The 23,321-nt window shown below is 54.4% G+C and overlaps 1 protein-coding gene across 1 annotated transcript in view; it reads left to right on the top strand.

Moving 5' to 3' along the window:
• Positions 1 to 2,214: 2,214 nt before the first annotated feature.
• The window catches only part of CDH4 (cadherin 4), a 673,674-nt gene continuing 652,567 nt past the window's right edge, over positions 2,215 to 23,321 (top strand). Inside the window, exons 1-2 of the mRNA XM_017503455.1 lie at positions 2,215 to 2,359; positions 4,650 to 4,761. Of these exons, the coding sequence (XP_017358944.1) occupies positions 2,303 to 2,359; positions 4,650 to 4,761 (169 nt within the window). The 5' untranslated portion in view covers positions 2,215 to 2,302. The remainder of the gene's footprint in view (positions 2,360 to 4,649; positions 4,762 to 23,321) is intronic.

A 23,321-nucleotide genomic window follows, 5' to 3' on the forward strand; every position in this document is an offset into this window, starting at 1 on the left:
CTGTGTGCGCCAGGGTCCCGGCTCTGGGTGAGGACGCTGGCACTGCAGCGTCCCCCAGGCCTGCCCTCTGCACCTCCCTCTGCCTGACTGTGAAGTTGAGTCAGGAGGACTCCAAGAGCGACTTTACATAAAGCTCCCACGCCTGTACCTGGCATGCAGCTAGCACCTTGTAAGGGCTGGTTGTTGTCAGGCTCTGCCCTTTCTGGAAGTCACACTGCACTTCAGTAGACTCAAGACTCAGACATTCAGTAGCAGAGGGACACGTGCTTAACCCAGTGTTTGCCGTGCAGAACCCACCCGCTCCCGGCCCCCAACCCTTCCCTCCACGCTTTTCTTTTTCAAATTGGCACCTCGTCAGCACTTGAAGTTTCACAGAGTACATTCCAGCAAATGCTAGGATCTGTGATGCCTCTCCAGAGAAAGAACTCGCATAATGCTCAGGCCTCCTGCAGACAAAGGTGTAGCCCCAGCGATGGATATTTTAAGAAAATAGACCAGGGACACAAGACAAGAGAGCTGTCTTGGTGTCTAAAGCAGTCTTGGACAGCTTCTGATGTCACTTGAGCAGTGGTGAAGCTCCTTGAATAAGGAGGAATGCGGAGGCGGCATCTTCCAAAGGGACTGGCCCAGGGTGGAGGAATGGAATTCTCTGTTCATGAGGATCTTGGATGGGTCTGTTCATGAAACCTCACTGGCTATGCGTGACCTCTGAGTGAGTCAAAACGTCCAGCCATGCGAACTGGTAACCTCTTCTTCTCCCGCCAGGCGGGGAGTGGGACCAGCGCGTAACTGATGCAAGTCCAGGCTGGGGCAGATTTCGGGTCTCCTGACTAGCTCCATAGTAACAGTTGCAAAGCCCAGTCTGGCCTTGTAATGCTCTGGGATGTAATGCTCACCCTGCTCCCCTGAGGTCATCTAAAATCTGGTTTCCTTAAGTGTAAGGCGGAGCTCTAAGCAAGAGACCACCCTGCCCCAATGGTGGGGGTTCTGGGAGGGAGAGAGGGGAGCGGCTGGTCTGTAGCTTTCTCTACTCACTCGCCCAAGTGGACTCCGATCTTGGAGCTCAACAGTGCCACTCAATCTTCCACCCTCTCCTTTGCAACCTATTTCTTAAACCAGAAAGAATGTATTCTGGACATAGAGCCCCTGCAAACCCAGACAAAGAAAATTCGATGTATCTGAGGAAACAAAACCACATTTTTTAAAAATCTCCAAGTCAAAAGGAAACGAGCCGAAACATTTACTCACTGTCAAGGCTGTACATATATTTTACCTGACGGCCCTTAAAGAAGTGACCCCGTGTTCAGCAATCACCCACGCAGGGCAAAGGGACCTGGAGCCGCCGCCTGCGGGCGCAGACACTCCGGACAGCTCCTGTCTGCGAATCTCTTCCTTCCTTGGAGCTTCTCCTTTCTTTCTCGGCCTCTGAGGCCCAGCAGTGTGCTTTGATGCACACACAGGAATTAGTACTGTCGGTAATCCTAAGGGCACGTCCCTAGCTTGAGTTTTCCTGAGCTATGAGTGGGAAGGTCTGCAAAGCCCCGCAGGCTGGAACCTCAGCCTGTCCCTCTGCTCATCTGCTCCAGGTGGCGACCCTCACCCCTGAGCTGCCTGACTTGGGTTCAAGGCCATGGGGTAGGCCTGGGTCAGGGGAGTTGGGAGACGCTTGAAAAACGAAGGGACAGGATGGAAGCGCCCACTCCCACCGCGGGCCCAGGCGAGAAATTGGACTAAGACCCCCGCGGGGGCGCCGCATCCAGAAGGGGTGCCCCGGGTTTGGAAAGGAAACCCCAGCGCTGTCTTCAGTCTCCACACCCCTGCTTTTTTTCCCCGGAGACCGAGCGCCCTTGGCCTCTTCTGCCGCAGCCGGGCTCCCGGCGTCCAGGGGGGCCTGGGATGGGCTGGGCGGGCAGGCTGGCGCGGCGCGGGGGGCGCGGGCGGGGGGCGCGGGCGCTGCGCCTTTAAGGCCCGCGTCGGCAGAGCCAGCGAACGAGCGCAGGGGCCGGGCGGCGGGGCGGGGCCTCGGCGGGGCGGCCGCGGCTTCACCTGCAGCTCCGAGCGCGCGGAACAGAGGCGCGGGCGGCTGCGAGGCCGGCGGATACCGGCCCGAGGGAGCGCGCCGCCCGCCGGACTTGGCCTGGCTCCCGGAGCCGGGGCGGCGAGCGCGGCGGGCGCAGCGGGGCTGGAGGCTCCGGGCGGGCGCGGGGGAGCGGCGGCGGCGGCGGCGGCGGCAATCGGAGCGGCGGCGGCGGCGGCGGGGAGCGGGCTCCCGGTGCCGGGCACCGGGCGGGCGCCGGGGAAGATGACCGCGGGCGCCGGCGTGCTCCTCGTGCTGCTCTCGCTCTCCGGCGCGCTCCGGGTAAGTTGCCGCCTCCTGCCCCGGCCGCGCGGAAGCCCCGGGCAGCGCGAGGTCGCCCCAGAGCCGGCGGGGCGCGCACACACCCGGCGGGGCTCCCCGGGCTCTCCCGCCGCGCTCCCCGCTGCATCCAGCCCGGCGCCCGCGCTCCGCGAAGCTGCCTGTGGTCGGCGGGAGCCGGGAGCCGGGAGGGCAGCGGGGAGTGGAGGAGCCGGGCGGGAGCGGGGCTCGGCAGGGGGCCCGGGGAGGGAGCTCCGCCTGCACTGGACCCGCCGAGCGTCCCTCTGCCGCCCCGAACCCGCGGCTGCTGCCCGGAGCTCGGCTCGCCCGCGCGGGGCAGGCTTCCTTCTGGCGGAGCCGGCGCGCCCTCCACCGCCCGGGAGCCGCGCGCCGCGGGAGTTGACGAGCCCAGCCCTGGCCGTGGCTGCGGGCGTGCGGATGCGGGAGTGCAGACGCCTGCCCGACCTCTCCTGCCCGCCCGGGGCCTGGGGTCCGCCGCGCAGCGCCGCTCAGGGCTTTGGGTGCCGGCGGGACCGGCGCTGTGGGTGGGCGGCGGGTGGGAACCGCGGAGCGCCCTCGGCAGGGCTGGAGCCCGAGTGTCCGGCGGGGACCCGGCGGCTGGGAGCGGGACCGGGCTTGGGCCGGGAAGCCGGACGCCAGGCAGGCGCGGCGCGGGAGGGCGCCCCGGGAGGAGAGGGCAGGGGAGGGGATGGGAGGGCGAGCGGGTCTCCGGCTTCCTCCGCGGAGCCCCGCTGCCCCGATCGCGGCTTTGCTCTGCGCCTGGCGAGGTGCGGGGCCCGCGGGGGCAGACTGCGCGGAGGCTCCGGGGCGCCCCTGGGCGGAGGCGGAGGCGGAGGGGCCGCGGGAGTTGCAGGAACCCCCTCTCGTGGCGGATCGGCCTCGCTGCCTCCTCCCGGGCCGCGCTGTTGTAACCTCGGAAATAAACAAGTGCTGTAGGCTGGAGGCCCGCTCTGAGGCCGGGGGTGCCGGGGGTGCGCTGGGCACTAGCCCCGGGCGGCCTGAAACTTTCCCGGACAAGTTGAGCCTCCCTCCGGGCTGCGGGTGAGATTTGGAGCTTCGTGGCCGAGGAGGAAAGCCACGGTCTGGAGCTTTTCCTAAGGAAGGACCCCGTGTCGCGCCCTCCTCCCTCGGTGCTGGGGCAGAGGGGCGCCCTCCGCGGGGCTGGCGTCAGGAAGCCTGGAGCTCGGGCTGGGGGCGGCCTCCGGGGCCGAAGCACGGGCGGGCGACAGAGGGGCGCGGGGCTGGAGGAGGCGGCGCGCAGGAGGTGCCACTGCCCGGTGCGGGCTGCGCCCGGGGCTCCCTGCGCTCAGCGGGGAACCGGGGAACTCAGCACCGCCGTGCTTCTGCTCCTGCCGCTCCTGCTCCTGCAGCGGGGCTGGCTTCCCGCTCGCTGGCACACACACCGCACGCTGCCTCTCCCTCCACCACCGCCTCCTGCCTGTCACGCCCCCTCCTAGAAGCTTGGGAGAGGGCCCTGTCGCCCACCCATCCTTCCCTGGCCTTGTGCCACTGGCTCTAGACTTCCCCACTGAGCGTGAGTGGCGAGCGAGCTCCGGAGGACAGGAGGAGACCCTCTCTGCCGTCAGTTAGGGGAGCTGTCTCCCTGCTTGGGCTGGAGATGGTGGCTCTGAGGGTGGAAACGCGAGCTGAAGACTAGAAGGCTGACGCGCCCCCACCGCCTCCTCCACCCCAGCCCCGGCAGCCTCCTGCAGAGCTGCCGTCTTCGCCCTGCGCTGAACCTGGTCCTAGAGAATCTTCTTTCTTGCTGTCCTCCTTCTCCTCCCTCCGGTGACCCGGAGACGAGACAGGAAGCCGCCGCCTCTGCCTTACCAAGCGCACGAAGCGGTGGGCCCCAAGAGCTAATGGTCTGAGCAGAGCCGCCCACGCTTTCGCCTCGCTGCCCTTAGTGGCTTCGGGAGCAGCGGCAGGAGTCCTCTGCCTCGGTCTTTTGGACATTCTTCAGGCATCTTCTCTGCCCATACGGCGCTGACCGGCCAGGCTTCGCCATCAGTCAGTCCTTCATTGCCTACAGCGCATCCTGCTGTGTGTGGGGCTGGGGAAGGATGCTCCGGGTCTACAGCCTCCAGAATGCGCCCTGAAGTCCCCAGAGAGCGGAGGAGCGGTCGGGATTTCGCGTCTGGGTGGACCTCGGCCTGCCAGCCGTTCTCTCTTAGCCAGAGACTCTTCTCACAGCAGGCCCCGGGTACATGTTGGTTGCACTAAATGTCTGTGAACTGATTTTTGTTTTACCCTCTCTTCTTTCTGTTCTCAGGCCCAGAATGAGGATCTTACAACCAGAGAGACCTGCAAGGCTGGGTTCTCCGAAGATGATTACACGGCATTAATCTCCCAAAATATCGTAGAAGGGGAGAAGCTACTTCAAGGTAGGGCGGGGTGTGGAGGGTGGGAGTGGACCGCTGTCCTGCTTTTCTTTGGGGTGGAGAGGCCAGGCTTGCCTGGTCTTTGTGCTCTCTGCGAAATGGTGGTTGTGAAGTCAACGAGGTGCAAAGGTCTACCTGAAAGGCGTTTTGCATAACAGGTGAATGATTCAGAATCCCTGTCATTTTTGAGTGAAATGAATCATTTCCTGGGCAACAAATTGCAATTCGGATGTAACATCACCCAAATAATGTTCAGAGAGAGACTTTCTTACCAAGTGTATTTATGTATGAAGTTCTGGGTACTGAAATTATCCCTGCTTTGAAATGCGTGAGAAAGCAGACGGTGTTGCTGGAAATGCGGTAAATAAGCCCACAGACGGTCTGCTCGCAAATGTGGCATTCATTTTCATTACTGCCCCACTGACAACAGGAAAACACACATGCAGGAGGGAACTACCAATTAGCTTTATCGTAATTGCAGGATTATATCCACATTTGTGACAGGAAAGTCAGAGACAGCTTCAAAACTCAGATGACAGTCGATCACCCTGCTGATTGATCTGTTTCCCTTTCAAGACAAACTAATTAAACTTTATATTTGCATAGAAGGGGACATAAATCAGTTCTTCCTTCGCGGAGGTTGCAGAGCTGTGCCATGAGCACCTTGGCTATGAGCCTTTCCTCTCTGCCTCAGTTCCCCAGAAGTGGCAGCCTTTGATTTCAAATCCATAGAGGAAGAGAACTTTGGATAAAGCATGGAAGCTAAATTTTAGGATTCAGGGTTGTTGACCGCCCTACTTGTTTTGTGTCCCAGGGAATGTTGACTTTTCCCTCCGGAACTGACAGCAGTTACTGTGTGTGTGTACTCGCGTGTGCATGAACTCAGGCTTATAGCAAAGTGATTTTTCAGATTCTTGCCCTTCGAGACAGAGCTTGTTGACGTGCCTTGTTGATTCCTGCTTATGTGGATTAGGATTTTTATTTTGCACTGAGTCCAAGTTTTCTGACTTATTTTTGCTATCTAAACTGTGATATTATTGACTCATTAATGAGCAAAACATTTAAAAATCTCTAGGCAGTTGGCCTGGGAGCAGAATGGATGTGCTAAGAGGGCATACGTGGGAAAGACCTTTCGAGAGCCAGTCTGCTAATTGCGTTGTGTGTGCCACTTTAAATGGGTTAGAATGGGCAGGAGTTAGAAGTTAGAACGGAGAGGTCATTTTCAGGATTGTTTGGTTTACTGAGAATCCAGTGGACCCCCAGAGAAGTACTGGGGATCCCTCACTCTCAGTCCATTGTACGGTCCCTTAGAACTCATGGAGCGCTGACTGCAGCCTGCTGTGCCCACGTGCTGCCATGCTGAAACCGGCATCCTTAAGCTCTCTGATTATGTGGCCAATGTGATAAGACCTTGGAGTATCCATTTTCCTCAGGCACTTAAGAAACATGCCTCTCTTTTTATAAATAACTACTGCTTACCACAGAAGAGAGTGGCCAATGCTCATACGTTCTACAACACAACGTGAGATTTCAAACCAACACCTCTTCCCTTTCACGGAGGACTGCACGGGTACCTCCACTCTCGGGGGTCCAGGCCAGACGGTGCTCTGCTCTTGGCCAGTGTGGTGGGGAAGCCGAGATCACTGGCCAGATATCAGCGTGGCTCCTGTGCCCATGTGGTGTTTGCCTCCTGGGGGACCAGAAGTCACATGACCCTGGGTGAACCTGGACCAGCTCAGATACTTTGTGGACTCATTTTCCAAGCAGCCACTGACTTATGTGTGCAGCCCAGGCCAGGGCGGTTCGGGGAAGAATTGTGGAGAATCTCCCGAGCACCTGGCCATGCGGGGTCCTCTCCGCCCCTCCTCTGGGGGGCTGTGGTCCCATGGCTTCTCCTGTGCCTGGTGGGTCCCCTTCTTACTGTTTTCTTCCACGGGTTCTTCTGAAGGTGTAGAGTCTCAGGAAGAAAGAGATGTTTTGTATCTTACAAATAACTTTGCACGTATGGAGGCAAGAGCTAAGGCTGACGTGCGTGAAGCCGGGCAAGTGACATCGCTCTCTGTACACAGAGTGCTTTGAAACTACGGGAACACGGCAAGGAGGCCTGTGTGAAGAGGAGACAGGAAGCATGGTGGCGTTTCTGTTATTCTGGTAGGAATCGAGTTAAATAGATAATGATTACTTATAATTGAGTTATTCCAGCAGAGAGAACTTAACCTTAATTTGACGAGTGAAGCTTCAGAGTGGCCGTGTTCTTTCGAGCAGGCCATGAGCTGTTTGTGACTGCTCCGTGGCTCCTTCTGTCTGCCTGAGTCAGCTCACAGCAGCCCCAAACATACAGATTCCAGCAGGAGCGATTTGTTACACAGTAATTAACTTGTTTATGATAAATGGATGGAAGAAATGTCGTGGCATTTTGTTTTATGTCTAATGAAAAGCATTTGCATTCTAAAAATTTCATGCTAATTAGGCTTAAAATAGTTTTCCCCAATAGGGTAGCAGATACTCTGTATTACGGACCTTCTGAGAAGCGGCCGCGAAGCACGGAAACGCGGGAGTTCGCTGCTCGTCCGTAGCCTTCCTTGACACCGCTCCCATGTTCCCTGTCTGAGCTTTTTCTGGAGAGCCTTTGAATATAATCGCATATGCTCCTATGCTATAGTTTTGTTTTTAGGATAATTCGCTTCTGGCCCTGATCACTGATGCCTGGTGATATCTAAAATAGGAAGGCGAAGCCCTTTGCCTTAGGCTAAAATGCAGTGTTCTCTAAGCTGTGGTTTAGGCTGGGGTGATGGCTAAGCTGGTGTCTTTTTCTCTGCGTTGTTAATAATTAATGGCCAGGCCGCCCGGAAGCTGAAGCCTGGTACAGTGACCGGCATTGCTCTCCCTCGAAGTGGGCAGAGCCTAGGCACGCCCAAGCCCGTTTCACAGCAGAAAACTCGTACAGGTGGGAGAGTCCTGGGTGGCATAGTGGGAACTGAGGACTCCCGGGTCATACCTCCCCTTTGTCCTGGAGTGAAGGGGGGACAGGTGAGTGCAAACACTGCTCCCTGGGGATGGGGCGGGGCCTGGCGTCATCAGATTAACGTGGGTTCACTGTGGGCCACATAGAAGCAGGACCTTGTTTCTGATGGCTGAACGTAACAAGACGTCCTCATCAAAACCCTTCCTGTCCCCATTTCTGCGTCAGTTTAGGCCCGTCCTGTGGACCCGCGGACCTCGCTGGGCCTCCTTGCTGAAGAACCTGCATTATCTGGCCAGCCATCTCTGTCACTTAAACTCTCAGCCTTCTGAGGGCAAGAGCTCCGTCATTCTCGTTTTCTATTTATGTCATTCCAGGATGGTTTTCACCAACAGAATAAAACCCATTTCATGTAATCTTAAATAAATGGGGGCGAATGTTTCTCAAGTGACCGTGAGTGCAGACATAGGTGGTCACAGGCCAGAGCCGCAGACAAGGGACGTGGTCACGTGCCTGCCTAATCCTCGTCTTCCTCTCTGCCATCCGTATGTGTCATTGAGTGCTTCATCACTGCAAACTGGCTGCTGTGGGTCCCGTCATTGCTTCTGGGTTCAGAGCAGGAGAAGGTGCAGATAGTAGCACCATCTGCATTTCTTCCTCGTACCAGGAAGACAAACACTTCCTCAGAATCGCTGTAGAAGTTCTCATTGAGTAGGTCACAGGCAACTCCTAGCTGAACTGGGTGGTGGTGGGGCAACTGGAAATGCAGCGAATTGCATTGTCATGTCTGTCTTAGGTCCATTATAATCCATCATGTGGTAGGTGTCCAAATTGCTCATCTCAGAACAGAACTGGGGCTTTGTTTTGGGAAGGAAGGAGGAGGGACAGATGCCGAGTAGACCTTCCCCAGCGCCCAGCACTGTACCTGAAGCAGAGTAGCAGGCAATGAATTGCTGAATGAGTGGCTGCCTCATTGGCCTGCAGAGGCATGCAGACGGAGGCATGGTTGACAAGAGCACCAGCGCAGGTGTCTGGAATCCGTATCTAAGAACCTGCCACTGTGCCACACGGCATGGCCACGAGTACTGTCATCTCGTCTTTACAGGTAGGTTGAAGACGGGCTGTTTGCCCGTGCAGTTTGGCTTGAACCACCTCTGCACAGACGGGTAATTCTTCCAGGGCGGAGGCATGCTGGATACACAGGCGAGAAAGTACGCCCGTCTCCCTGCACACCCGACATCCAGCGCTGGCCTGACGCCTGGGGCTGTGCGGTCAGTGTTAGTCAAATGAAGTAATGAATGAGCCAGAAAACACTGACGCTGTTTTTGTTTCCGAGTTGCTTTGGTTAACTCACAGCAGACAGGAAGCTGGTATGAATGTTCGCATAAGTGACACTAACGATAAGTCACCACGTGTGCCTAGAACTATTGGGCACTGCAAGTTGCCTGTCCAGTATTCATTCACTCACCCTCTTCCTCACCAACAAACCTCGTCTATGCCCATCCACTGGCTGACGATGTGCCCTGTTTAATACACCTCTAGACTCATTGACACCAAAGTGGCAATGTGGCTTCTTTCTGGTCACTGGTATCTAATTAGGTTAGTCTATTAGGTTAGGCTTCAGGGAAAGCTGGTTTTGTTCTTGGTAACAAGGAACAAACTGAGCTGGCCATGCCTTCTGCCCTTTGCTCTTACTTCTTCCTCATACATGGAACTCAGATGTGATGGCTGAGGTAAAGCAGCCACTTTGTGACTGTGAGGATGGTGGAACACAAATTGGCTCCCAGAAGGCATCCTTGAACAATGGCAGAACCTGGACTCCTTGTCTCCTGAGTGGTGAGAAAAATAAGATCAAAACACCACACTTGGTTTTGTTGTCACGTGCAGCCAAGTGCATCCCCTGACTTAGGGAAAGCCATGCACAGTGGCAAAGTCAACCTCTGTCCCGAGCCTGGGTTTTCAGGCTCCCTCCACCCTGCAGTGTTCCTTGGACCTCGGCCACTTGCTCTTGCTTTAAAGGCCCCTCCTCTGCTCCTCTGTGAATTGGTGTCTGCATCTCACACACTGGATTGCAAAGAGCACGTCATGAAGACTCAGGGACTGTTCGTTAAATAAATGAACAGTCACTACTCCGGGTTGCCTTATGGCCAGGAGATGAAAGAGCCCTTAGACATATTAAGCCAGGACTATCTACCTGAACCCCCACCAGAGAATCTGGACTCTTTGCCGGATCTTGTAGTGATCCTCTTCCAGGAAGCCAGGGGTTATGTGTTGGGGTTCTGACTCTGGTCACAATATTGAGTGGCTCTAGGAAACCTTGGTCTCTGGAGAAGCAGAGCTGTGTGAAGGCTGAGTGGGACTCAGACCTCGCTGGTGGCTTGGGTGAGCTGGAAGCCGGGACCTTCTTGCTTTTGAAGTCAGAGGACTGTTTCTTTCTGAGCACCCAAACCTCTTCTGCTTCTGTGGGTGGTCACTTCAGGGATCCCCCAAAAATGGGCACACGGAGCCCTTGATGGAGACTGTGGGAGCCTCTTTGGCCACCTCTGGGGGTGTCCCTTGCCTTTTCAGAGGCTGTTATTGTTTGAGGTTTCCAGCAGCAATTCCCTGTCCCAGTTTTGCCTGGTCGCAGGGTTAAGAGGTTCAGAAAGGGAAGTATATATCCTGTCCTTGGAAAGTGGTTGCCAGCAGATAAAAGGCAGGACCAGCCCGAAATAAAGCCCAGAAAGTGTTGCATGGAGCATCGTCTGCAGGGCAGAGCTCACGCTGAGAGAGGTTCTGGGAGCCATGGTTAGAAACGGAGCGAGGCAGAACGCTGCCGCCCTGGGGACTGCGCAGCTGCGTGCACCTGTGTGCAGCTGCTTCCCCGGCTCTGCCTTTCATCTCAAGGGGTAGCTGTGGTCAGTGGCCCTGCCGTTACCCAGGAGGAATCCAGGTGCAAGGAGGTGGCCACACCTGCCCCAGATCACTTGATTCCTAAGTCAGCGGATCAGGATTCCCACCCTGGAAGCTTCCTAACTGCTGCTTCTCTGTGCTCGCTGCCGCTAATCAAAACCCACTTCGTTGTAGAAGGCAGTGCACGTACCAGCTACAGAAATGAGGATGTGTGAACTCACTGACGCTGTGGCTTAAAGATTAAGGCTCTGCATTTGAGAAATATATGTTTTAATTGAGCCTTAAGATGAGGGAGCATGAGGCTTTGCAGAATTATAATGTCACAATAACATTGCGTTCTGTCCGGTCCTTGGCATATGGTATCTCATTTCACCTTCACAAAAGCTCTTCCTGGGAGGTAACATTGTTCCCATTTTATGGATCAGTATCTGATGACAGGTGAGTTCTGGCGATCAGCCTAAGGGTAGGAGATTTGCTCTGTTTTCCCTCTTTGTTCAGTCTGAGGCATTTGTCTCATTCCTATCTCCAGATTAATGTCAAGGGAGATGGTTTTAGAGCACCACTGTCACGCACAGACAGGATCGGACCCAGATGTTCAGGGCCACATCCATAAAACCAGCAGTGACCAGGCACACAGATGCGTGCTGTAAACAGAGGCCCCCAGTGTGTCGGGAAGTGCCTGGTTGCAGTTGCTCGTGTACAAGACTCAACTGAAAAGGGCCCAAACTCTGTGGACACCAGGGGTTTCCAAACCCAGCCCTGGGATTAGAGGAGCCTTGCTTCTGCCATGCCAGCGAGAGTTTTCTAATTCTGAGCATGCAGCAAGCAGTCCCAGAGCAATGCTCTCACTCCGATTTCGGACTCTGCCAGCGCTGGGGAGCCATGCAGAGAGGGGGCTGAGAGAAGGTTCTGGCTGGGCCTGGAAGCCTCGAGCACATTCCACACGAGCTGGTTTATGCATGGATCCATCACTGTCAGCACTCACGTTGTGACACGGGGCACCGGGAGCCTTCGTGAGGCTGATTACAGATTAAGAGAAAGTGCCTTGACTGTGAGCCAGCCAGCCGGGGCTGGGCTCCCTGGCACCATTTCCTGAGCTGATGTGAGCTGGTGCTGAGGCTGCTGGGGCCTTTCTGCCCATGCTGGGGTCCTGGGTCTGCAGAGATTGTATCCTAAGCTTAGAGAGAGCAAGGTGCTTGGGATAACTGGAAACAGCCTGAAGATGTGGTGCTTTCCGAGGTTCCCGTGGGTTTCCCTGTTCTGCCAGACCCCCTTGTGGTGAAGCCTTTTCGCACCTGCGCCTCCAGCGGTGACCTTCCCGGGCACAGGATCACTTCCACTTTGGGACTGCGTGGCAGCTGGGTTGGTTTAAGCTGCCGAGACCTTTGGCTTCTTTGTTTCGGAAATAGTGATTTCTCTAATTCTACCCTGCGGAGTTAAAACAAATCAAAATCAAATTCATAATCAAGTTCAAAGGAAGTGTGTTTGGTGTATACATATCTGTATTGTTTGCTGCATGGTAGTAATGTCAAAATGTGGAAATTCTGTGACTCCTCTTATGTTGCAAGTAGAGGTGGATTAAAATTAGGAAAGGGCTTTTCCCTCCCTCCCTCCCTCCTTCTTTCATTCCTTCTTCCCTTCTTTCCTTCTTTCACCCTCTCTCCCTTGCTCTCCCTCCCTCCCTTCCTCCCTCCCTCTCATCCTTCTTTCTTTTTCTTTGAAAGCTGGGTTAAGTAGATGCTAGGACTAATCATGAACTGAGAGAGAGAAGTGAGAGCACACAAGCATTCATCTTTTCAAAAAGGGAGCCTATTATTCTGACTTTTTGAAGAAGCAATTTTTCCTCCAAGTGAATTCCACTATAAAAAATACCATAAGCTGAATGAAGCTTCTTTCCGTCAAGGGCGATAAAGTTCTCCAGAGTGTGTTCTCATAAGACCTCATGGCATTTGCTGCTCCTTCAATCCCCAGAGTGGGACTGTGGTGCCTTGCAGGCTGGGCAGGTAAAATCCTTTTTTTTTTTTTTTTTTGTCAAAAGGCTTAGAATTTTGGTGCCTTTTTGCCCGGGCTCTGGGCTGCCCTCTCCTGGTGGCCCCCGGTATTGTCTCTGGCTGGCGTCTGCTTTTGGTTTTTAAACAAAAGAGAACAAAACAAACTTAATTATCTTTGACCCAGTGTGTGCTCCTCGAGGCCATTTTCCTTGTAACCTCCACAGCAGGGGCCAGGAAGGAGGGGAGGAGCTGGTGTCTGGGGGAGGACTTACCATATACTAACGTGCCTTCTCATTTAACGCTTTCTGGGATCTGTGGCTTAAGGTAGTTAGAAAGCACGCCCCAGGTCCCGCGGTATGTGCAGGGGACTTTGTATGTTTTCAGCTCCCACACTGCCTTTTCCAGGAGGAATTTACTTAGATCACAGATTGTGCTATTTCCTTATTGCAGTACAAATCCCCCAAATATAGCAGCTTAAACCACACAAAGTTACAATCTTGTGGTTCTGGAGATCGGAAGCACAGCTCCAGCCCCTGTGCCGGGACCAAGGTGTCTGCAGGGCGGGTTCCTTCTGAGGTTCCAGGGGAGAATCCGCCTCCTTGTGCTTCCCAGCTCCTCGGGGCGCCTGCACTCCTTGGCTCCTGGCCGCTTCCTCCATCTTCAGAGCCCTGGCCCCATCTTCCTCTACCTCTCCCTACTTCCTTCGCTTCCTCCTGTAAGAACCCTTGCCATTGCCCTGGGCCTACCTGAGTAACCCAGGATGCTCTCCCATCGCAAGATTCTCAATTCAGTCCCCTCTGCCAAGTCCCCACTGCCACATAAGATCCCAGGCTCACAGGCTCCGGAATTAAAATGGGGACCTCTCTGGGGAGCTGTGATTCTGCTGACCGTGTGCATGTCCGACAACAAAGCCTAGCGGAGGTGTGTGTGGTCGTTTCCCTTTGGCTTCCACACACCAAGGACTGGCCATGGGTCCTCACTGTGCAGTGACCTTCATTCAGTCCCGCACAGACCTCAGTGGTTCCTGCTGGGACCTCCACTTCACCATTGAGGAAACCCGGCCATGGAGTGATTGAGGTCTGTCTGAAGGACCCCGGCCCGCAGCTTCCCGCCCGCCCTGCCCGGCTCCAGGAGCTCCCGCCACCTGCCTTCTCCAGCGGCCGTAATTAGGACTCAGAGGGGCAGTGCCGCTTGTAGGTCCTGGGGTGGGGACTTGCTCCTTTGGGCTTCTGCAGGATGAACGGCCTGGGAAGTCCACAGCAGCGTCCGATCTGGGCCCTTCCAACTCTTCCTCGTTTGGATTCACTGTGCTTTCTTGCTGACAGTATGCAGGGATTTAGGGAGGATTAAGGTAAGCCTTCCACGGCAGACAAATACCCTCAGGGCCCCAGAGTGCCGCCTGTGCCCTGCTAATAGGAAGGTGATCTTTGAGGGTTTGGGTGCTTCCTGGTCCAGGAAACATCCCCGGTGTGGCCGCAGGTGTTGAGAGGTGCGCTTGCTCCAGGAATGGGTGCACTTTCCATTTGGAATAGGATTTAATGAATTTCCAGCCCCGGGGTGTGGATATCGGACACTGGGTCTCTCCCCGAAGGAGGACCTTGCTCCCTTTGTCTCTGGAGAAGGCAGCGGAGAAAGGCTTGCCCTCCAGGTCTCTTTCGGGAGTGTGCCCATGGGTTTCTGTGTGAGAAATGTTGGAATTTTTGCCCACATTTGTTCTGGCACCCAAATGTGAGTTGAGATGCTGTCTCTGTCGATCTGCCTGGAAAAGTAGGAAGGAAACTTGGTGTCAAGTTTGCTGGGTATGAAGTCCTGGGCTTCTACTTCCGGAAAGATCCAAGGAGAAACAGGCTGCGGCCCCCAGTAGGGTGCAGAGAGCTGCTGGCTGGGAGTTCTGAGAGGGATGAATTGAGTGAGGACCCTGCCTTCTCTGGGCCTCAGTTTCCGTATGCAAAGCAGGGGGTTAAGATGTCCAACTGTGGTCCAGGAGCTGCCTCCCTGGGGGCGCTTGCAAAACTCAGCAGCCTCCTGGTCCTGACCCAGACCTGCTGGAGGGAGCCGGACGCTGGCCCTCAATGGATCCATCCACGCAGAGCCTCTGAATGTAACATTATTTGCAGAAGGGGTCCTTGCAGATGTAATCAACTTCAGAAGCTCCAGATGAGGTCATCCTGGACTACCTGGGTGGGCCCTAAATCCAAGGACACCTGTCTTCACAAGAGACAGAGAAGACAGACCTGGAGGGGGGCCCTGTGAAGTTGCAGGCAGAGACTGGAGCAGCGCGACCACAGGTCTTGGGATTGCTGGAGCCCCTGGAGGTATGGGAGTCAAGGAAGGATACTCCCCTAGACTCCGGCAGCCCTAGTGACACTGGGATTCTGAACTTCTGGCCTCCAGAACTGCAAAATAATACATTTCTGTTACCTGAAGCCCCCAAGTTTATCATCACTTATTACAGCAGTCACAGGGCATGAATCCACCCGCTGAACTGGGGGGCGCTTGCGAAACTTACCAGCGTCCTGGGTCCTGTTCCAGACCTGCTGGAGGGTGCCAGGCAGGGACCGCAAGGAACTGGGAATTCTGGGGATGTGACCCGGGACTCTGCCTTTTCCATCCATCTCCCAGGAAATCCATCTTTGGGAAGCATCAGAGCTTCAGGCTTAGAGGATGCTTCGCTTCCCATTCCCAAGGGGCGGCATCCCTTGAGAGAAGCCATGTTATCTGGGAAGGAGTCTGCGAATGTAACCAGCATCTGAAAGTGCAGCTCAGGTGGGCAACTTGAAACATGCTGTGTGTTTCAATCCCACCAGAAAGGCAAATGAGGTACTTTCGTGTAGTGATGGAGTGTTTTACGTTGTAAAGCGTGACATAGAACCATTTCACTGGAATTAAAATGTATTTGGAACATTTGTTCTCTGCCCATTATCTTCCTCCGTCAAATGGAATCTTAACAAGGATTATAGCTCAGATAGTGTCACATAGATACATTGTAAATATTTTGTTAATCTAAAAGTCTGCATTTGGGAATGGATCCTTCCGCAGAGACAGAGAGGGGAGGCACGCTCCCTCTGCCGATGAGAGGTGGAGGGATGTGGGGTGGAGCTGGGCACTCTCCGGCGTTTATGGGCATACCTCTTCTCTCCCCAAAGCCGCTTTACTGTGGAAATGCAGAAACGTTATTTCTGTCTGCAGGAGCCTCCTGTACTGTGTTTCCGGCAGCTGTGCATTTGCAGCCTGGCTGAGGGTTAGCACACAGCTCGGGAAGCGGCCGCTGAGCCTGGCTCCGGGGCTGCATCCACGTCACTTGCAGCCTGTGTGGCAGCGGGCTTGTTGCAGGCAGTAGGCCTGGGCCTGCGGTCGACAGGGGGATGCCCTTTGTGCCCCCAAGGGTCTTCTTCCAACACGTGTGGCTGCACGTCACACAGCCTGCCCTCCCATCTCTCTGGGTTGAGATGGGCAGCTGGAGTGCCAGTGTCCGGGATGGGAGTGGGCCTGGCCAGCCCAGGGGTGGCCTGTGGCTGGATGCCAGAGCATCTGGAGTCTGTCCACCTCTCTAGCGTGGATCCTGGGGAGGGGCTGTAGGCCAAGGAGAGGAAAGGTGCCTCTGATGCACTTGACCTGCCCTGCTAATGTCTCAGAGCAGCTCAGCCAGAGCCAGGAGGCAAAGCTAGGCAGTGGGAGCCAGTGGGGCCTGCACGGGGGGAGGCCCCGTCCAGCAGGTCAGTGGCTGAATTGCTTTTTCCAGATGCTAGAAGTTGGCTTGCAGCAGTGAGAACCCGAGGGAGGGAGATACCTCTTCTCCTGTCTTCTTGTTAACTTCAGTAGGTGCTCTGGTTTGGGTATTTGTCCCTTCCAAGTCTCTGGCTGAAATGTGAACCCAGCTGCTGGAGCTGAGCCCTGGTGGAGCGTTCATGAATGGTTTGGTGCTGTCCTTGCAGTCACGAGTGAGTCCTCCCTCTCTTGGTTCCTGGGAGGGCTCCTTACAGAAGGAGCCTGGCACTTCCGTCTCGTTTCTTTTGCTTCTGTTCTCGCCATGCAGTCTCAACATGTGGCCTCCCCTTTGCCTTCTGCCATGAGTGGAAGCTTCCTGAGGCTCCCCTGGAAGCAGATGGCAGTGCCGTGCTTCCTGTACAGCCTGCAGAACCATGAGCCAATAAACCTCTTTTCTGTGTCACTCCTCAGCCTCTAGCAGCACCAGTGGACTAAGACAGTGGGATATTACCGAGCTCTGGATGATTTGTTGGGGTGGGACAGCCACTGGCGTTTGACTCCTGAATCCTGTAAGTGTGATGATCTGCGTCATGCGGACCCCTTGGGTCAGCTTCAGAATCCCATGGGAAGCCCTGTGGTGGTCTCGGCGCTTGGCCCCACTGGAGGGGCGAATGGCAGTACTGTCTCTTGCTCTAGTCCGCTGGTGGAGCCCTCCCCGTGCCGGGGCACCATGCCAGCTGGGTTTATCTGCATGGCCACCCTCGGCAGGAGGCATGCTATTGACCCTGTTTCACAGAGCTGGGTTGCTGACATGGGACAGCTGGCACTGCCACTCCCCTAGTGGCCCTGGAGGAGCCAGGACTGATGGGGGGCAGCCTTCAGAGCCCCACCCTCCACCCCTGCCCCGTGCATCACCTTGGAACCAGCCGCCCATGGAGACCTGGGACACCCAGTTGCCTGGAGAGTCCACATTTCTAGTCCTCAGCCGTCAGCGCTGTGACACTGGACCGTTTTGTGACCCATGTGACCTTTGCCACTTCCATTGGAGGGAGATGGCAGGTCTACCTCATGAGGGCCTTGAAGTCCCAGCAGGGTGGGATGTATCCTGTGTATCGAGGCACCAGGCTTTGGAAACACCAAGGCTTGCCCGCCTGCTCTTAGTCAACATGGTTATTTATTCATGTAAACACATCAGGCCAAGTGAACTCCGCCAGGTGGACCCCAGCCCTGCCACAGCTGCCCCCCTGCCCTCCTCCTGTCCTCTGGTCCCTGTGGAATGACCTGCCTGGCCGCTGATACTTGGGAAAGGGGAGTTGTTCTCCCAACCCCAGGCTCCAGGGGCTTCTGGTGGGGACTCTCAGACAGCACTACATGTTCCCGGCGCAGGACCAGACGTCCAGAGCCCGTGCTGCTCATTTCCACCAGCCCTCGGCTGATGACAAGGACCTCGAGCTCCCCAGGCCAGCCTCCTCCAGAACCCGGCCCCTGCACGTGGAGAGAGCCAGCCGACGGTGGTGGCAGCCATTTTTCCATTAGAAGGTGGCTTGATTCGTCAGGGTTTATGATTTTGTTTAGAGACTTTCTCCCTTATGGCCTTTCCATTTCTTACACGTGGCCCAAGATCTTTTGGCAAAAGGCATGTTTTAAAAATTAAATAAATGAGTTATGGAGAATGGCTTATTTAAAGCTCCACGGGCTGAAGGGGGAGAAATGGTAATGAACGCAGGTTACCAACCCTCGTTATTTATTAGTCGGGTATTGGTGTGATTGGATTACATCGTATCCTATTTAATGCTTGGGCAGTGATGAGCTGATGGGGTCGGAAGCAGGCTGTTCTGAGGACAGGCCTGCTGCAGCCTCAGCTTCTTCTCAGGGTATCTCATTCTTTTCCATCTTCCCTCAGATACAGAAAACGGATTATATAACTTGTTTTATCCAGTTCTTATATTTTAAGATAAAAATGGAATACCAGTGCCGGGCTGAAAGCTATAAAATTGTGATCAAGGGTCCGTAAAATTACAGAACTTACGTTTTCTTGAGAAGAGAGAGGATTCGCAATGACTTTTTCCTTAAAGGTGCTGGACACTTCAGGATTGATCCGCGCAGAAGTGTAAGATACTCTCCCATGTGGAGCAAAAAAATAGAGTTACATGCTTGAAAGGTTAATGGCTGGTAAACGTCAATTTTCTTCAATCTTGGCCAATAAAAATAGCTTATAAGACATAAAATGTCATGCTGCCAAAATGACAGGGGCCTTTGAGATCCAGTTTGAAGTCTTGTATCCTTTGGAAATGGTGGTGAGGTGGGGGCAGCATGAGCTGCCGGTGTCTCTTCTTCGTGGCTGAGTGATGGCACCTTTGCAGGGACATCGAGGCAGCTCCAGAGTGGGGAGAGTGTCTTCCTCTGGGGTGTTTCTGGTTTAAACGTTTCACATCCTCTAGATTCATAGTCCGGGAAACTTGGAGGCACATCTTTATTGCAGTCGGTCTAGCTGCCCTGACAAACTTGGACTCTCCAGGGCAATGTTAAACACTGTAAGCACCATATTCTCTAAAAATCTCCTATTTCTAAATATGATGGCAGTGACAGACTTTTGGCAGAGCCCCTGAAATTAGAACGGGGCTGCCCTCACTTTTTAGGTTGGAATTTCAGCACCTAAGATTATGGAACTCTCTGGGGTTTTTAAAGGGGTGGACTGGGGGCTGGGAGAATGAGGACTTCCTCGTACGTAGCAGCCTCATCTCAACTGCTTTACTTGGGATGCAGGTTTGAGGGCACAGAGCAAAGGCCCTGTGATGGCAGCAGACGTGGAGAGCCTGGCTTCAGACATGACTGCTCATCGTGAGTTAATTTCCCAGTGCCCTTTGGGGCTGGCATCCTTCACTGTATTAAATCCAGACCGTTGACAATGGCGCTCCTTCTTCCTGAGTGATGGAAGACGGCCCTCAGCATCCAGGCTTGCTGAGTCAGCACAACAGGGAGTCCAGCGGGCTGCCTTTGTGATTTTGTTGTGAGCAGAGGATTAAATTGCCCTGTGGGCTGGCACAGAGCCATGGGTCGTGGCTTTGCATCCTGCAATGGGAGGCCCCAGCCTGGGGGTTCTCAGGTCTGTGCTCACATCCCCAACATCTCCCACGCTGTCCCCCATACTCTTTTTGCAGTGGTGCGTGAAGCCACGTGAACTGAACGTCAGCATTTGATTTTTCCACCCCACCAGCCTGGAGGTTGTACCTTACCCTGGGGAAGTGAGCAAAGGCGCCCCCCTCGAGATGGTTCTGTCACAATGCCACAGTCTTGGTTTTGCCTTTTTGCAATGGAAAGATGAAAGCGAAGTGTCGCTGAGCTCTCCCCTCAACATGCCAAGATTCTGTTTTCGGGGGCAGCCTGGGACTCGGGGCTGACCCATGTGGGTTTGCACGTGCTGTGTTTAAACAAAGCAGCTCTCTGATTGGGGGTAGGGTGGGCAGGGAGCCATGTGCACGGAGGATGGCCAGAGAGAGCAGGGGACCAGGAAGCAAGGCGCTGCTCTTGTACTTGGTGGCTTCCTTCTTTCACTTAAAATTGTGTCATTAATGGCTTTCCTCCCTTTACCAAAGAAGCCCCAAGAAGAGGTTTTTGTGCCAGGCCTCCTCCTCTTGGCAGCCCTGAAGCTGCAGCCTGCTGGCGCTCAGGATTGACAGAGACGTGCCCCATTGTCGGGTTCTAAAAGGAGGATTCTGGAAGTATATCACTCTGACGTGCACGTAAAAGACCCCAGTGGCTTTCTAAGGCTGTGGCTTCAAGGAGGCACTAATTAATGACTTCCTCCTGCCCCAGTGGAACAGAGGGGCTGCTCCTGAGATGGGGAGGCTGCAGCCGCCCCCTTCTATCTGCTCCTCTCTGCCAGGCAGAAAATCACATTATTTCCTCATTTTGAAAGGTGCTTGTTTTATCAGGAAGACTTCCCTTCCATGCAGTTATCTAGGAGCTGCCCTACTGCATTTCTCCCGTATCAGTTTTGAAATAATGTTACTTCCTTCTTACTTCAATGCCATATGGGTCGAAAATGGCACCATCAATGAGTGTATTGTTTGTCACAGAAGCTCCTGGTCACCCTCAGAGGTGGCAAATGCCCAGGGGAGTACCATGCACAATTTGGGGGTTACCATGTGCATTTTGGGGGAGAACCATGTGCAGTTTGGGGGAGTACTGTGTTCACTTTGGGGGAGTACCATGTGCATTTGGGGGGAGTACCATGTGCATTTTGGGGGAGTATCATGTGCAATTTGAGGGAGTATTGTGTGTAGTTTGGGGGAGTACTGTGTGCTCTTTGGAGGAGTATCATGTGCACTTTGGGGGAGTCCTGTGTGCAGTTCAGGACACTTGACTGCTTTCCTGAAGGCTCCTGGATGCTGAGCCTCTCTGGCGGTGAGGCAAACACTTATCTGTTGATCTCCTAACATATTACACTGTTCATCTCAACCTGCCTTCTCCCAGTGGAACTGCGCTTGGTGAGACTGTGGCTTCTCTCCAGGAAGTTATTTGATTTTTGATGTAAGGAAAAGGATGAACGTGGCTGGATTTCGATAAGGCCAGCCGCCTGGCACGTCAGCGACACTCTCATCCCGCCGGTATCACTGACAGTGGGGTCGTTATGCAGGAGTGCTGCAGAGCGGTGATACGGGACGTGCAGAGATAATTGTAGTTTTTCTATTTAAAAATAAGTCTAGTGCCTTACAATGTTTAAATGATAACCTGTTTAGAAAAACTCACAGTGCCTGTCTTTTGGCACGGAAAAACCTCTCTAGCAGCTTGACTTGGATTTTATTAATCTATTTTTATTTTCCTGAGTATAAATTAAAGTCTCATTTCTGTTTGAACTCTTAAGCTAGAACTTAAGACCAGAAGTGCACATTTGTGCTTTCAAACTAAACGTGCTTCCAGGGGTTTCCAGTGTCGTGCTTCTGCCTTTGCTTTCCAGAGCTCTTGGGCTTTGAGATTAGCGGCACTTGGTTAGACTCAGTGTAAGCAGCTTGCTCTGTGGTGCGTGTTTTCGATCAAGGTGCTAATCTTGGTGTTTACCTGGGGTTGCGAGAAGAGAGGATTAGGAGGCCACACCTGAGCAGTGGATAAACACCCTGCTACGTCCCTGCTGTCTTTCTGTCCCCACCAGGAAAATTGGCAGGACTGTGCCTGGCACCCCTGTGTCCTTCTTGGGATGAAGTCCTGTGATTCTCACTGGCTTTGCTGCTCCTCTTGTGGCCAAGTCAGCTGTTTCAATGGGATGGACCCCAGCTCTGAGAGGTCCACAGGGTCGGGGCAGTTGGGCAGAGGGAGGCATGGGGGCCAGCAAAACGCTGCACTTCCCATGAGTGGATCAAATTGTTCATTTTGCTGTTGTTATTCGGGTTCTACTTCATAGACACCTGTGGGTTCCTGGATATCAAAGTAGTTGCAGTCATCTTTGCCCCATTCAGCAGGGGATCCAGGCGACTCAGGCTCTCCAAAACCTTTGAAGCCTTCTGCTGTCGACAGATTAAAGTCCACATGCACCATTCCAGGCCCCCCATGCAGTGGCCCCCAGAACCCTTCCCCTTTTTCCCTATGCCACGCCCACACCTCTGGGCACCAGCACTGGTCTGCCTGCTGAGGCTGCTGGAACTTGCTGGCCCTGCCCTGATGTGCCCCGTTGCCTCGGCTGCCCCGCTCTGACTGGCTTGCCATCTCCCCTGTGGGAATCTTCCAGGGCTTCCTAATTCAAGTGTCACTTCTCAACTGAGTCCTCTCCTACTGTCCTCTTCCTTCCCCTCTACCTGGGCTAAGTAAGATGAATGATTCCCACCTCTTTTGTCCCAAAGTTTTATTACAGTGTGTGACGATAGAATGCTTTTATCCTCTCCTTCTGTGTCTTCCTAAATTGTGGCATTGGTGTGACTTTGTGTGTGTGTATGTGTGTGTGTGCACGTGCTGGAGAGCAGCTAGAGAAGTGTGAGGGTGTGTACGGTGGAGCTGGGGAGAGAGACAGGTGCCCCAGGGCACTCATGTGAAGCCTCCTTCCCAGGACAGAATCTTCATAAGGAAAAGGAGCGGAGCCTTCTCCCCCCTCATGGAGGGGGTGGCGGTGGCGGTGGGAAGCTGGAACTGACAAGCAAGGAAATACGAAAGCATTATAATTGGAAATGGATGGGCATAAAATGAAAAAGCCACAGTATTTTTTATGTTGCACCTGTGTATTAGGGCTTGCTCATTTTATTTATTAAGCCGTTATCAAAGGAAAGTAAGACAAGCGCGTCTTCGTCTAATGAAATTGCCCCTCTGTGTGCCGCGTTGGCATCAGGTACCCAGAGGATAATTGGATAACAGTGGCACTTACCGTGTCGGGAGTTTCAGCACTGGTTGGCCTCCCCTTTCCCGCACTTCCCGCGCGGGGCAGCCCAGGCGTGTTCCGAGGAAGCAGCCTGTTCCAGCCCCAGTTCCGACTTGGGACTGCAGGGTGGGTGCCGTTGGGCCTAACGCCCTCACGTCTCAGCCCCTGGCGCTGGTCTCAGGTTCAGGCCCTGCGTTATAACCCAGGGGAAAAGCTCGTCTGTGGCCGTTTGGTGAACTTTCACGTGGTGGCAGTCTGCCTGCTCCAGGCCTCTGTCAGCTGGGCCGTGGCCTGTCTTGGGGTCAGGGGTCAAGGAGACCTGCCTGTGACTTCTGCTTGTTTTTTTAACGTGTGGACTTACTGCCCCTCCCGCCAGCCATCCTTCCCCTAGTAACTCCATTGCCTGTAACATTTCACTGCTGAGAATTGGGTACCTCTGTAAAAATTATATTGACCTGCAGGAACTGAGACATACAAGCGCCTGTGTGCTTCAATGTGCAGGAATCAAACTGCTTGGCTGATGGTCTTTTATTGATTCCTCTCCTTTCACTGCTTCGCTGAGCCCGAGGCCGCCTCACATGAGCCAGGGATGTGCTGGTGTTGTGGCCAGGCACGGAAGTTCTCATTCTGGATACTGATATGATACGTTTGTAAGCTGAGGACA

Source organism: Cebus imitator, unplaced genomic scaffold (assembly GCF_001604975.1).
Source record: "Cebus imitator isolate Cc_AM_T3 unplaced genomic scaffold, Cebus_imitator-1.0 Scaffold311, whole genome shotgun sequence".
In the NCBI taxonomy this organism is placed as follows: Eukaryota; Metazoa; Chordata; class Mammalia; order Primates; family Cebidae; genus Cebus; species Cebus imitator.